Source organism: Hippoglossus hippoglossus, chromosome 5, assembly GCF_009819705.1.
Source record: "Hippoglossus hippoglossus isolate fHipHip1 chromosome 5, fHipHip1.pri, whole genome shotgun sequence".
NCBI classification, from domain to species: domain Eukaryota; kingdom Metazoa; phylum Chordata; class Actinopteri; order Pleuronectiformes; family Pleuronectidae; genus Hippoglossus; species Hippoglossus hippoglossus.
The window spans coordinates 18,977,599-18,993,716 of NC_047155.1; the positions used below are offsets into that span (position 1 = coordinate 18,977,599).

A 16,118-nucleotide genomic window follows, 5' to 3' on the forward strand; every position below is an offset into this window, starting at 1 on the left:
GTACAATATGTACCTTTAGCCACTAGGGGTCTCTCAATCAAAACAATAACAAAAGACCTAATTTGATGACATTATGAAGCAGCATGAGACCATGGGAGTTGTTGTCTTGACCACCATTGCCGATGAAAATCGACCTGACACAATTCAGGCGCAAATAAAGTTTATGGACAAGGAAATATATTAAAGTTTTATTAATAGCAATAAATCAATAAGTCTTGATCCATTACAAGCGACCAATAAAAAAGTGGAAAGAAAAAAACACCAACTTTTTAACTGGCTAACAGTGTGTTTTTCCTTCATCATACGCCATTTTCCCTGGAAGTTATAACAGAGACTGATAAAGTTGATATGATGCAATTAAAGGCGACCAAAATGAAACATCCTGTTACCTTGAATAAAATTGTGGTTTTCTCTGGGTTTGAACATCGTTTGAAGAATTTTGGATATGTAAATACACAGGTCAACAAAATCTATCACATAGTTCTCATTGTTTTTACATATTCTAATGAATAGTTATAAGACAGGCAATCCTTTAACCAGCACTGTAGCGAAAATAAAGATTCTCTCTGTCTGTCTTCCAGCCAATTGGCCTTATTCCATTTTCTCCAAACAAAGACTTGTTACATTACATTATGGCAATGTTTTGTGAATATTTGACTTCATTTATTTCATGGGGAATACGGCAGTGTGAACGGGAAGAAAACCTCTGACAACACAAGAAAGCTCCATCTTGCTTTCAAATGACGTGCTAACAACTGAGCCACCACAGTTTCATTTCATTCCTTTACATTTAATAACACATAGACTTAAACAATTGTTTTGGAGGTGTGCTTATTTTCTTTACTACCGAGAGTAGATGAGATTGATACCACTTTAGTGTTTGTATGGTAATTATGAAGCTGCGGCCAGCATATGGTAGGTTTGCTAACTTTAGTACAAACACTGGAAACAGATGGGAAAAGACGTAACAAAATCCACCTACCAGCATCTCTTAAGCCCACTGATCAAGACGTTGTTCTTTGTTTGAATCCGAGCGAACCAGCTGCTGGAGCTTGACTCATGAGCATGAGAGTGTCTCCATCTTCTCATCGGGTGGATATGTGCCTTCTCCAAGATGTTTTCCCTTAAAAAGTAAGACACAGGGTCTGGGCTCAGTGGGTAAGCTGCCATTTTAAAAGATGATGTGGAGCGAAATTACCATATATTTAGGAAAGAAACTGCTAAATGCTGCAGATAATTCCAATTGTTTACAGGCCTATTTGCTTCAAACTGATTATTTTGTACAAAGGGTTCATGTTTTTACAAATGTTCCCTTTCATTTTCTATTTGTATCATCATTATAAGAATTAAATAACTTGATGTTGTATTTATAATAATTGTCATACCAAAGTTTTCTCTGTCAATTAACTTGGTTTCATGCCAGTATTGGGTGATGGTGGTGTTTGCTTGCCAAGAGCTCCAGCCATCTTTGTGTGTACAAGACAAGTGGTAATAATACACCCTCTGTGTACTGCTACTTCATCTCGACGCTACATTTACTCGGGCTGTCGGAAAGAGACACGCTCGCAGGTTAGCATGCTAACTTCAGTAAAAGCAAAGAAATTATATAAATAGAGGCAAAACAATAGAAAACATTGACGTAGTTTTCTACTGCTGGAAACAGCTCTTGGAGAGTTTGATGGTCACCTCAAACGTTTCTGCAAGATTGGTAAATAAACAGTTGTTTATGCTAATGTTAATCTTAATGTAGCAAAGCAAAAAGCTCACATAGAGCCCTATGGTGATGAGGTACATCTGAGGAGAGGCAGAGGACCTTGACTGCTTCAGATATGGAGCTACATGTCTGGTCCAGTGTTGCTTTTGCTTGTCTGATCAAAACGATGGGGACTCAACAGACCCGTGGACCCGACCCCGTAGTACTGACAAAAACTGGTGGAAGATTAAAAAGCAGTTGACTGCAATCTGTGACCATTATGTCGAAATGCCAAGGGCTGCTGGGAGTGAGAGCTCTGAAAGATTGCATCACCCCCTGAGCCACACGCTTGTTCTAATGAGGGTGTATTAACTTAATATACAGAGTAGATCTCGCTTGTCCGGTTCCCCTTTACACTGAGGTGAGTCCACAGTTAACAAACCATAATGTAATCAACTGCTAAGTTTTATAGAGTGATTATTAATTAGGAAGAAACTTTAGATTATGTTCATATGTTTATAATAAAGTTAATATTTATTTATCACATAATTTTATCATGCCACTTATAAAACAATTATATGACTATAATTTCAATTTAACAATTTGGATTTTTGCCAATATTTAGCACCTCTCATTTACTTGTGATGCACGAGACACTCCTCACCACTACACCCTTATCTTTATTCACTGCATGTTTCTGTCGAGCCACATTAACTTGATGGGGAAGTCGGTAAACAGAAAGATGGTTAATGTGCCGCACCTGCTGTACTGACGGGATGCTAGTTGACATCTTCGCTTCGCAGGGGCAGCCAGCTAAAATTGTTCCAGAAACTGAACAGCGAAGATTTAGTGGAGCGCGAAGCTGCGTCCAGTGAACCAGGAAATGGCGGCGAGGCTCTTGCCATCATATCATTTTTCCTTAACGGTCAGCGAGATGACAGGTGGAGACAGAGGAGGGAGGCCGGCCAGCGATCTGCCTGACTGGGAAGTGATGAATTCTGTGGGGCGTGAAAATACTTTCCTCCTGTTGAGAACTGGTGTCGCGGTGTAGGGGTCTCGTGAAGGCAAATGGCATTGAATTGGTTTGTGTGTACAAAAAATTTGGTTTTGAAAGTTTACGGTCTGGTGGTTCAGCAGCTGTAAGTGAGGGAACATTTCAACAGCATTTTAAAAATCATTGTGTAAATGTTTTCACCGCTGAACATCCTGCTGTTTTTAAACCAAGTCAGTTACTGTTGCATATAAAACTCTGCATCAGAAGTGGGATTAGCTTCAGTTAAATGTCCTCAAAATCAACGTGGTTCCTATGATGTACTGTTGATGCACAGCGATTCCAGAAGACTCACCATTGTCTCACTCTGTTCAATCAGCTTACTCCACTTGACTCCCAAGAGAGACACGTTTCACAGAGAGTAAACCCTGCACAAATTCACCAGGAACGTGGCAACATTTTCTAACATTTGACTCACAAAGAATTATGCTTTTCAAGGTGATACCTGCTCTACCTACAGGCTAAAAAGCTTGGCCACTGCAAAGAGATTGGATGAAGAAAAGACGTCTCAGGACTCACATGCCGTGGAGTTAAATCACTATGGACTATGTAAAGGATGGAAAACAGAAATCTGCAGCTGCACCCTCATTTTAAGCCCTCACCTTGTGCATTAAAGCAGCGGTTATATGATGTCGAAAGCTTGTGAGGTGCTGAAAAGCCTGAGGTTGCTGCACAGTCAAGAACCAAAAGCAATATTGTTATTTAATGTGGTAAACAGAGCAATGGAAACAGGAGCAAAGGCCATTCGACACACACACTGTCATTTCCTCTAACTCTTCAGTAAAGCAACATTACCGTTTACGTTTTTATGGTTCAAAGAGTGAAGGGTTAATGGACAGAGATTAATTTTATAATTCAACAAGTTCAGACTTAAGGACCCTGTAGAGCATCAAAAATCAGCTGGAGCTGTTTTTAATATACAGAAATATATTACTTGTCAGTTATGTACATGTAAAGCTTTTAAAGCTCTGTTAGTCTCATTTGCACTTGTTGCTATTTTATTGCAGTTAAGGAGATGGCTTGAATACAGCTGCCTATACAATACAATACAACATAACACAATACAATCTCACATAATACAAAACAATTAATCCTTAAGGTTTTTGGGGTTTAGGGCAAGTAAAAGAAGACAACATGCACTTACAAAAATCCACAAAAACAATAACACAATAAATGTTGCGTTAAACAATTTAAATTTCTTTAAAAAATACTAAAATACTGACTTGAAAGTGCAATTTCTTTAAAGATACTAAACATTGTAACAAATATACATATATATTGCAAATATGCATTTAAAGTGTTGTTTTACTGGTGTGCTGACATAATGTCACATACGGCACAGTAAGTGTTACATGTTGGTCATTATTTAGCATTTTAGCAGCTCTACAAATGACACTGCATTGGAATATATTGTTAGCCAGCTAGCCACATCAGCTAATATTATAATGACTCAATTAAGGTAGCAGAAAATGCAGAGCACAGACTGGAAGGCTGAAGCAGATTGGAAAAGGATTTAATGTCATCAGTGTCTGTCTGTTTGAGGGATGGATTGTTTTCACCAGTGCCTTTTGTTGGAGTGTCGCAGGTGAAGAGCAGGTGAGGATTCTCTGTTAATGGGGACAGGGTGACTGACAAGGGAAGGCAATGAGACGAGGATTCAAACAAAGAGCTGGAGACGGGAGGAGGTGATTCAAACAGGATACGGGTAGTAAGTGTGGAGATGTGGAAAACTTGCCTCTACAACTGGAGCACAGACGAACTCAGAATCAAAAACTTGCAAATATGACAGCAGGAATAACAGATAAGAACTTTGCCCGGAGGCTTATATTGCACTGAATAGACAGTATAGACTGAAGGATCTGCCAGAGTCTGGAGGGTTGAGCAGGGGTTTAAATACTGCTGCAGGTTGAAGAGGTGATTAGCTGATGAACAACATGGAGTTTTGTATCCATATTAATGCATTATTCCCTGAAATCTGTGAAAATATCAAGAAAACGCCCTACGCTGAAATGTTGAAGAATGAGACAAATTGTGATTTGTTAATATGGGCTATACAAATACAAGTTGATTGATTGATTAACTATATTGGATTGGCTTTACACTGGCAGTATCAATTAGTATGTCACCTACAAATGGCCGACACAATTCAAATCACCCTCATTTTAAATGCAGTATTTTTGAGCCTTGAAACAAGATAAATTAAGATTGTCAAAACTATTCTTTTTCTGATCAAAATCATTTGTATGATGACAGCTAAGGGATGCCCAGGGGTGCGATGATTGAATAATTTATATTGGAAAATAATTTGATAAATGCTGCAGTTTCTCCGCACTTGCTGCTAAAATGTCATTGGCCCTTTGTCTTTGTTTTATTTATTTTGTTCTGGTGAAAATAATGAAAATAGAAATCAATTGCTGAATTTAAAGGATTTTCTGCCAGGGCACTACATGGTACCTGGAGATGATCCACATTTCCACCTTTTAAGAGTAAAAAAAAAATTCTCTAATAAAGATAAAATGAATTTATATCTAGTAAAAAAGTGCAGTCGTATTTAGCATACCAGCTTGTTGAAAGCTTACTGTGTGCTTCATTCTCGGCTGATTGCAGATTGATTTGCTGCGATAGAGTAGCACACTACTCTGCTCTGCTATGTAAAAGCAGCAGGTAAAAGAAGCGGCTGAATGTGTCAAAGAGAGCTCAATAAATAATTGATGTCATGAAGCTTCAGTGGATGCTGTCGACTTTGAAATCCACTCCCTGTTTGAGTCACACTCCCAGTTCGCTCCCTTCATTTTACATTTAACGGCCCTATTGCTGTATAACCATCATCTCCAATACACATGCGTGCACACACACACACACACATCTCCTGCGGCATGGTCTGTCTGAGGCAGTTAGTGCTGGGCAGGTGCAGAGCAGAGCTACCAGGCAGGTGTTGTGTCCGTCTTTGGGGCTCACGTCTACATACATCAGCTTCAATTTCACCCTCAGTTCTCCGGGCATGAGCCAGGAGGAAAAATTAACACCTCTATGAGCCTATATTGGAGCAGGCACGCTGAAAATAGTAAGGTTTCTCAAAGCCCCTCGAAGGTTAACTGGATTGCTAAGCTCCTCAATTGGTGCTATCCGTCCATGCTGATATGAGAAGGGAGCAGGCTTCTAGCTGTGGACGTCCCAAATGTCTAAACCCCAAACAAATCATTCTCCAATATTGCTGACACCAACAGAAGCCAGCAGGTGCCTTGGAATTAAAGACCTCATTAAACTCTGAGCAAACACATTGATTTCAGGGCCCCACATGACTCTAATACATCTCATATAAACCTGGGCCTTCACAATAACAACTTCAATGTTTTAAAACTTCAATAAAAAAGAAAATGAATCTACGAAATACTGGCTGTGAGCTCCACGATTAATCCTCTCGCACTGATGGATCAGAGTCAGCAGGATAAATAGCACTTTTCATTGTTCGATAATAATTAATTACACACAAAAACAAATGTGTATGTAGGCTGCACAAATGTGAAGGGATAATACCTCTCTCAATAAAATAGGCTGTGACCTTTTTGTATCATATAATTTTCTCACTATGCAAATGGTTATTTTGTGAAAATTGAAGAAGAGAAAGTGATTGTAATGATAACAGAGATATTAATAGGAGCTTTTACATAAAAGTCAGAGAATTTCAGGGAATGTCAGAGGTATTTAATCCCTGGTGCAAAGTTGACGTGGAGATGCAATTAGTGCTCATTGTTATGGTGCAAAATTTATGTTTACAGAAAAACAAAGACACAAGGAGATGGAAGAGAACATTCCCCTCATGTTTGCAACCATATTCCAGAGTAAAAACATATTATGTCAACCTAATATGCAAAAGATTGCATTGTGATTTGTTTTTTTGATTCATTGTGATTGATCGGCTTTCAACAAGTGGACCTTTTTGATTTTGTTGCCTCAACCTGACATAACAAGACAAAACATACTGCTCCTGTGGTGTCATTCAAGCCACGCAAGCCCAGACATTCAAATTCAACCTTAATCGGCGTCATTTACACCATGTTTTTAGACTAAATGTCGTCTGAAATCCTCCTCTGGAGCCGGGTTCATTTTAGCACGCACACAAAGGAAACACAGCACACACTGCACACAATTTCTCGCCCAAGGGCACATGCAGGGGGCGTGTTAGCAACACTACTTCCAGTAGCAGACTTTTAGACTTAAAGCATGGTATAAATGATGCTTTTTCAAGTTTAATTTGATTGTTGAGGCTTACAGACACTGGGAGGACACCATGCTCGTGTGGTATGGAGGCATGTCATGTTTTTGTTGTTGTTTTATTACGTTTGAAGATAGGTCACTAATGACTTCAATTGTGTTGGATTCTGCTGCAACACTGTTTACCCATGAAACTCCAGAAGTGTTTTGAGGATGCAAACTCTTGGCCCACCCCTCCATTGACATAGTGGTGAGTACATGATGATGTATTCTCAATTTTTGGGTGAACTATCCCTTTAAGTTAAGCTAAATTACGGTTGTCTCCAAACATGAGAGCGGTCACAATATTTGTATCTAGCACTCTGCAAGATATTGAACAGGTGCAATTCCCATAATGCAGCTAGGTCCATCCCTTGAACTTGAACTGTTCCAAGGAATTTGTCTTGTAACCTGTGGTGTATTTAGTTAACATGGATCATTTTGACACGTGTGTAAAACATAATGACATGTTTACAGCTAGCGGCGCCTGGTTTCTGGACTCTCAGACTCCCTAAGTGTTATTACAATATGTTACTTGTTAGTTATCTCTTCCTGAGAATGCTCTTTGACCTGTTAGGTGGAGAGGTTCCCATCTTCAAGTAGGAAGCATGTTTCGAATTAGATGCCCCTATGTATGATGTCATTTTATCTCAAGTTTTGGGCGTAAACAAGTTCCCTATATGAATGCTTGTCCGGCACCGGCGACTCAGACTTCTGCATTGGCCGAGAACGTCTCCGGGTATACCTAGGTACCCGTCCTGACCTGTAACTTCTGTGTAATAAACCTTATTATACAAGCAAGAACGGTGTCCGCGGAGATTCCTTCATCATCATCTTCAACATCACTGCTGCTTAAAATATACGACAAATTTGGCGTCACGAACTCTGGACGTGCTGTGGCCTGCGGCATCTCCAAGACCTTCACACACGGTGAGCATTTCTCACTTGACTGGATGCTGGTTCATTCATTGAAGCTGTTGTGTGTCTGCTGTCTGGTCACACCGTAAAGAACCTTTTCTTTTTTATGGACATGTCATGTTGTGTTGATGTTTGAAGTGAAGCTCCGTGCTAAATTTGATTTTATTTGCGTAGTGCACAACGCAAATAAAGGGGGGATTATTATAAGAGAAGATAAAAAGTGAAGAAAGGAAATAACATAAATACAAGAGATGTATTGTATGTGTAGAATAGCTTCATTGTAACGATAAGGTGAGCTAAATAACATTGTGCGAGATTAATGAAGATTGGGCCCTCAACTTCTTAACGGTAAGACATGTGTAGATTAGTCACTGCGTGACAGTTGGCTTTGACATAGTCAGGAATTGAGTTAAAAAGAGAAAATTGGGATAATCCTGGATCCAGGAAATTTGAATAAATAAATGTAAACAGTGATAAGGGACAGAGTAATGAGAGAGAAATAGGATCAAAGAGATGATCAGGGAAAGACGCCGCAGAATCTGGATATAGAAGCCCTCAGGAAGAGGAGCTGTTAGAATGGGCCGCAAAACCTCACCACAGGTCAGTTTAATAAACTGGAGATTGTAGAATTAAAAATTCGATTGTATGTTCTCACTCTGAACATTTGTTGACGAACAGTGTTTGGTGCAGCCTCTCATCGAATATTTGCATCTCATAGGTAGCATAAATTTAAAAGAATAAGAAAGAAAAGTGCGCGGCAAAAAGCATGCTATAGGAATGTATGGTATGAATGAGTTGTTTTGGGGAATATAAGATGAGTGCTGTTTGTGTTTTTCATTGTGTGGCAATGTGTGTGCGTTCATGAACAGGGAGACATCTCCCAGCCGTACCCTGGTGTGTGTGTGACACGTGGTCATTACTGTGTTCCAGCTGTGTGTGACAAATTGCAGCAGGGGTTGGTCTATGTGGTTTAGATTAATAAATAAGATTTTATGATTGAATAAACATATATAGGTTGTGGTTGATAACGGGAAATTTGATAACTTATAAGGAAAGATATTTAGCTTTCTGTATTAAATAAAACAATGAGCCTCTTCCAGAGGACGTAATGAATTATGTGGGTCTAGTTTTCCCTCCCTCCACTCGCCCCCACCTTCCCCATGTTTTTCTTCGTATCTCTCCTCGGCTCCCCTGAGAGAGAGACCGCCTGTGTGAAAGAATTCAGAAAAGAGGGGGAGAAAGGGGGGTTGTAAATTTTCTAAAACATGAGTACAACGACATGAGGAGAGACTTTCATACTCTCACCTCTGTGATTAACACCCTCCTGTGAGACGCAGGGGCAGAGTCACAAAGTTTTTAAAAAACAATTCTTTAATGGGGTTTAGTTTAAGCTAAAAAAGACAGTTTGTTTGTTTGTTTGTGGGACAGCGAGATTGTGCAGACAGTATTAGGAAATAATATTGTTTGTTTGATTCAGCTAGATTGGATATGTTTGTAGTTCTAAAAAATTCTTTAACCGCTAAAACTTTTTGTTTCATTTGGTTTTCATTAAATTCTACAATGCTTAGTTAGGGGTTTAATTTGGGAACAAATTTAGTTTAATTTGACATTTTGGACTTTAAATACTGGATAATGATAATTTTGATAGAAGGAGAGATAGTTAGAATTTAGTTTTAAGGTGGTAACGAGAGGAAATTGGTTGCATTGACTAGAGAATGCACATATGCTGGTATCAAGAGTGTGAACATCTACACTACGGGCTGGTATAAATAAGAATAACATATCTGTTTTTCCTCACTGGGACTGACATGTGCTGTGTGCAGGCAGAGAGTCATACAGATATATATTGGTTTATGAAAGGACTGTTGAGTTATTAATACAGCCGTGAATAAATAATAAACTATTGAGAACTTTAAAGATATTATTAGAGTGAAATAAACTAAATTATATATTGATGATGCATGGTATGGGATTATTACTGGTATTTAAAGGAGAAAAACATCTATTGACCTAAATGCTGGCAGATAACATGTGCAAATGTGTGCAAATCATACTGAATCGCTTATGATGCTGTTCAAAGGACCTAATGGGTTCATAGGATACTAAATTATTGCCTGTTTCTTTCCCTTATCCATTTACGGTGAGTGGGAATTGAGGCGGGAAGACGAGAAGGCAGCTGGCCGGTGCATCACACAGATTGAGGCTTGCTGACGCCTGCGTGTGCAGCTCCTGTCTCCAGTCTGATCAAGGCCGGTACAGTTTATTCACAAACTCTTTAGCAAGAACCTGCATTTTACATATTTGTATGTGTTCTCATTTATAGTTATAATTGTTGATACACATTTTAACCTGCTTTCATTTATAAACTATTATAAGAATATTAATAGAGCACATTCATCTGCTTACATACACATGAAATACTACATGCTGTAGTCAGTTAAATAAATAAATAAATAAATAAATAAAGGGCTTGGCAACGGACTGACCAGTTAATACATTTAATTAATTAATAGAATATGATTGTTTGGTCTAAACTCTGCTGTCAGTTGCAGATGTAAGTTTTATTGTTTGTGCGTGGCTTATTCTGATCTGTGCTGTGTTGGAGATTCACTATTGTGACTGTTTGATGATTTGAGGTGAATATTGGTTGATAATTAGGTGATTGTCTTGCTGCGACTAAGAGCACATTTGGTGACAGTCAGTCACATGTGGGAGTGCGTGATCTTTTTGTCAAATATTATAAGCGGACTTTGGGTTGTGCTATTACATAAATGAGCTTTTGATTCCTTTGGAGTTGGCAAATCAATTTCATTTTTATTATTGGCTGTGGTGTCTTAATGGTTTTGATACATGGATTGATTAATTTGTTAGTTGGTTGATTGATTGATTGATTGATTGATTGATTGGTTAATTGGTTGATTTGTTAATTGTTTAATTGATTGATTGATTGATTGGTTAATTGGTTGATTGATTGATTGATTGGTTAATTGGTTGATTGATTGGAAAAAAAAAAAAAAAAAAAAGGGGGGAGACTAAATAGCTTTAAGTAGTCTTAATCTTAGCAATTACTTTTTAATTTACAATAAGGGAACTTAAGGAAGCCGTTACAATGTGGAAAAAGGGCACTAAAAGTCCAAAAGTAATTACTCCTGTTGATGTAGTACAGAAGAATAATCCTTTAGTTAAAGGCATCGCAAACATTGCAAAGATATCGGAAAAATGGCATAAACGCTGGCCTGAAATTGACCAACCATGGCCAGTAGAGGGGACTCTTAACCCCGATGTAATTATAATAATGCAAGTACTTGTGTCCACATACAAGGCAGAGCAAAAGAAGGGCAAGAAGGGGGAAAAACGCAAAGAGAAGAGGCAAGTAGAGCTTGGCATTCTCCAGTTATTTGAAAATGAGGGACAGAAACTGATCAAAGCTGCAAACGATAAGAGAGATAGAGACGTAGAAGAAATAGGGCAAAATACAAAACAAACAGAAAAACTGGTGACAAACACCAATCCATTTTTCTCACATATGAATCCAGTAAAGAGACCGCCACCTTATGAGGAAGGGACGAAGTCTAAACAAATCTATCCTCAGCTCCCAGTGATCAGTCAGGAGGGTAACTATCATATCAGAGACAAGGAGGACAAAATAATAGAAACGGGACAAGCAGAAACAACTATAACGATGTATCCAAATTCCAAAAGTAAGAAGAAAACGACACGTTTCGGAACTAGGATCAAAAGGGTGGAATATGGAGATGATAATGATCAAAGTGATCTGGAAGGGAGCATGGGAGGATATGACCCTGCAGTCAGGCGGATACTGGCTAGAGCGGAAAAAAGAGGAGATGTTACCACTAATGACAGTGAGAATGGAGACAGCGATGAAGATTTGGAGGCTAGGACTCCTTCATCTTCAAGAAGGTTTTGTCCACCTACATTCAGTACTGAAATAGAAGAGGATGTACGGAGGACTTTAAGAGAGGTCGAAAGAAGTATGGACCGATGCTCCTATGACTTGGGAAAAACTAGTAGTCCAGAAAGACAAAGAACACTGGTGAACCAGTTAGAGGAGTTGCAGATACGGAAGGAAGAGCTGCAGAAAGAAGGCTCCCAACTATTGGGCATGAAAAATGCATTGCGCTCAAGAAAACAGTTGACACTCAAGAAGATGTTTCCAGTGGTCATCCGAGGGCAGAGTTTGGAGTATAAGCCTTGGCAGAGTACAGATATGTCAAACATACTTGAGAAGTTACCTACTCTTCAAGATGGAGCACATTCTTGGATTTCGAAGTTGGAAGAGATTATGGTGGGAGAACAACCTGCCATTGGAGATATTAAGAGACTTTTGGCTAATCTCCTTGGAGTTCATGCTATGGGAGAAATTCTACAGAAAGCTGGACTTAATCGATATGTGGGAACTGCTGTGAATGATTCAGAGCTGTTTTCTGCAAATAGAGGTCGAGCGTGGAGAGCGCTGAAAGAGACATTTCCGACAAATGTACATCCTGACAACATTTTTATTGAACCACTGGGACAGGAAGAAAACCCGAGGGCCTATGTGTCGAGAGCTCATCAAGTGTGGAGAAATATCACAGGAAATGACCCGGATTTGAATCAAATGGAGCAGTCAATTTTGCGAGCCAGAATACAGAAGGGGTTGCCCCTATCAGTGAGGAGCAAACTGGCAGAGGTGGTTGGTCTTGGAAGCATGGCAAAGGGTGTCTATACGGATCATATAGCCCATCAAGTGGTGCTGTATAGGAAAAAGGAACATGACCAGAAAGAACAGGACCAAGAGACCCTCAGAAAACTCAATCAAATACAACTGGTGGATAATAAGAAGATGGAGAAGAAGCAGGCTCTGGTTATGCAGAATCAGGCTCCACTAAATCAACCATTACCACAACTACAGCCGAACCAGGTTCAGCTCCAATCGTTCCAGCCATCATCGGTGGTTCCAGTCGTCTCCTACCCACAGCCAACTTTTGGTCAAGCGCAGACTTGGAGAGGAAGGGATCAAGGAAATTTCGGAAGAGGAAGAGGAGGAAGGTTTAATCCAAATTTTCAACAGCGTTCAGAAGAATGTTATAATTGTGGACAATTAGGACACTTTGCCCGTGAGTGCAACAAGACAGGAGGGAATTTCAGAGGGAACTCCAGAGGAAACTTCAGAGGAGGATTCAGGGGCCAATCAGGGCCACCCAGAGGACCGGTGAACCCTTACAGAGGCCCGGAACCAGGATTCTAGAGATGCCCTGAAGACTCGAAAGGGGGGTGTCAGCTGATAGTGTCAGGGCCGGAGAGAGATCCAACAATAGAGGTGAAAATAAATAATCGACCATTGGAAGTAATGGTGGATAGCGGAGCTGCTTTTACCTGTATTCAGCCTGAAGATGCTATACATCTCCCCATGTCCGGTCAATTGATTCGGACAATCGGGTTTGAGGGAGTGAAACAGCTGATTCCTCTCACAGAACCAATTGAGCTCAGTTATAAAAATCGGAAGATTACAATACCCATATTGGTATCAGAACATACACCTATTGCACTTTTGGGAAGAGATGCTTTGTGTAGATTGAAGTGTACAATAAAGTTTACACCAGACGGCTGTCTGGTGGAAGTGCCAAATGATATTTTTCACCAATCATTGATGACAACGGAGACTGAAGCTTCTTCAGTATTTTGGATCGGAAGTCTTAATGCAGATTTTTTGGAGCCAGCTAAATTGTGGGAGAAGTTTATCATTGCCAATATGCCTGATGCGAAGCTTCCAGAGTATCCATTTCACTGCACGCTCAAGTATTTCAATAATGATGCCCAACCAAACACAGAGGAATGGTTGAGTCGTCAACCAAAGCAAGTTCAACTCAGTTCGGGTTGTATAATTTTGGGACCACAAGGAGCAGCTATGAAGATACACAGAGATGACTATTTGGATAAAGAGTTTGATATCGAGAAGAGTGTGCCACATGTGACCTTGTTGGTGTGTGAAGAATATAAGCAGAAGCATATAGGAGAAATGATGGCAGAAGCAGAAGAAGCTGTTTTTATACCGGTAAAAGATAATCTTGCCATCTGGAGGAGTGAGGATCAGAGATTCATTAAGATCATGATCTCTGCTCAAGGACAAGGAAAGCCACAAACTGTGCGGATGACACATGAGTCAATTTGCAGTGCTAAGATGGACTCAGACTTAATGAGAGAAGAGATGTTGCGACAAGTTCCAGAATGTTTGTGGTCTCGGCATAGTACTGATATTGGACTTGTGAAGTCAGCCCAACCAGTGAGAGCTGAACTCCGACCAGGAGTCAAACCTCCTTGGAAGAACCAGTATCCACTGAAGGAAGAGGCAATCCGAGGAATTGAACCACAGATTGAAGGACTTTTGAAAGCAGGTGTTTTGAAGATAACACAGAATCCCCAGAGTAACACGCCTTTGTTGCCTGTAAAGAAGCCAGATGATTCATATCGCCTGGTACATGATTTGAGAGCGGTGAATGAAGTGATAGCTGATTTTCCAGCAGAAGTGCCTGATCCACATACTTTGTTAGCCCAAATTCCTCCAGATGCGACACATTTCACAGTGTTAGATTTATGTGGTGCGTTTTTCAGTGTTCCACTTAGTATAGAAAGTCAAGGCTTATTTGGGTTCACGTACAATGGACAGTCTTATGAGTATGAGAGATTGCCACAAGGGTTCAAACATAGTCCTCACATTTTCAATAAAGTATTGAAGGATGATTTGGTAGGGATAGATCAGGTATTAAAAAGCACTGTTGTTCAATATGTGGATGACATTATCATTTGTTCACCAGATGAGGAGACATGTCATAAGGACTCAATTAAATTGCTACAAATACTGGCAGAAAAGGGGCACAAGGCCTCTCAGAAAAAGCTGCAGTATTGTCAGGAGAAGGTAGCTTATTTGGGTCAGATAATAACGCAGGGACACAGAAGCATTTCTGATAGTCATTTGGAGGCTATTCGCAAGGCTCCGAAACCCAGAACAGTCCGAGAGATGATGACATTTCTTGGTATTGCAGGGTATTCCTCAGCATGGGTAGAGGATTATGCTAGTTTGACTGGGCCTTTAAGAGCTATGATTAAAGATACTGGGAATGCTCAACTCCATTGTAATCTTTCTTGGACACAGGATGGTCTTTTGGCATTTGAAACGACCAAAAAGAAGTTGCAAGAGGCTCCGGCGCTAGCACTTCCAGATTACTCTAAGAATTTCTTGTTATATGTATCTACTTCTACTGGGGGTAAATATGCATGTGCAGTTCTTTGTCAACCAACAGGTACGGGGACGAGTCCTCAACCTATTTCTTACTATTCCACTGCTTATTCAGAAGTAGAGTTAGGGCTACCACTGTGCTACAGAGCAATGGTGGGAGTTTCTCTAATGTACAATAAAGCATCATCTGTCACAATGGGTTATCCAGTGACAATTCTTACACATCATAGTCTCAGAAATCTTTTGAATTATGGTAAATACACATTGACCATGTCTAGGCTCAGAGACTATCATAGGCTCTTAGAGCAGGAAGATGTCACCCTAGCAAGGTGTGCCACGGTGAATCCAGCTGAGAATTTGCCAACTCCAGAAGACGGTGAGCCACACGATTGTGTTCAAGAAGCAGAGAAATACTCTAGGCTTAGATCAGATTTACAAGCCCTCCCATTGCGTGAGGTGGACCTGGAGTATTGGACTGATGGGTCCTGTTATCGTGTGGGAGACAAATTGAGTGCTGGCTATGCAGTAGTAAAAGCCCAAGGAACTGGATTTGTTGTTGAGAAGGCTGAAGTGATACCACAGCCTGCATCTGCACAGCTTGCTGAGCTTGTGGGGCTAACTGAAGCGTGTTTGTTGGCAGAAGGTAAGCGAGTGACAATATATACCGACTCTGCATATGCACATAATGTGTGTCACTTGTTTGGATCGGTGTGGAAGAACCGAGGGTTTAAGAAAACGGATGGTTCTCCAATACAGCATCACGCCCAAATCATGAAATTGTTACATGCTATGATGAAGCCTAAAGAAATAGCAATAGCTAAATGTGCGGCACATAAGATTGATGCGTCAAAGGTTTCACAAGGGAATAGAGCGGCTGATGAAGCTGCAAAAGCAGTCACTGGAGCAGATAAATTGGGCAAAGTTCTTCTGGTCACTCATGAAGTGAACTTGGAAGACAAAATTAC

General features: G+C 40.1%; 2 protein-coding genes across 2 annotated transcripts; both read left to right on the plus strand.

Annotated features, from left to right (window-relative positions):
* The first annotated feature begins 10,982 nt into the window (after positions 1-10,982).
* LOC117761244 lies at positions 10,983-13,164 on the plus strand. Its single transcript, XM_034584947.1, has 2 exons — positions 10,983-11,739; positions 12,838-13,164. The coding sequence occupies exons 1-2, from the start codon at positions 11,026-11,028 to the stop codon at positions 13,162-13,164; spliced, it is 1,041 nt and encodes a 346-aa protein (XP_034440838.1). The 5' UTR covers positions 10,983-11,025.
* A 49-nt stretch (positions 13,165-13,213) lies between these two features.
* LOC117761245 lies at positions 13,214-14,540 on the plus strand. Its single transcript, XM_034584948.1, has 3 exons — positions 13,214-13,240; positions 13,274-14,409; positions 14,529-14,540. The coding sequence occupies exons 2-3, from the start codon at positions 13,327-13,329 to the stop codon at positions 14,538-14,540; spliced, it is 1,095 nt and encodes a 364-aa protein (XP_034440839.1). The 5' UTR covers positions 13,214-13,240; positions 13,274-13,326.
* Positions 14,541-16,118: the final 1,578 nt, after the last annotated feature.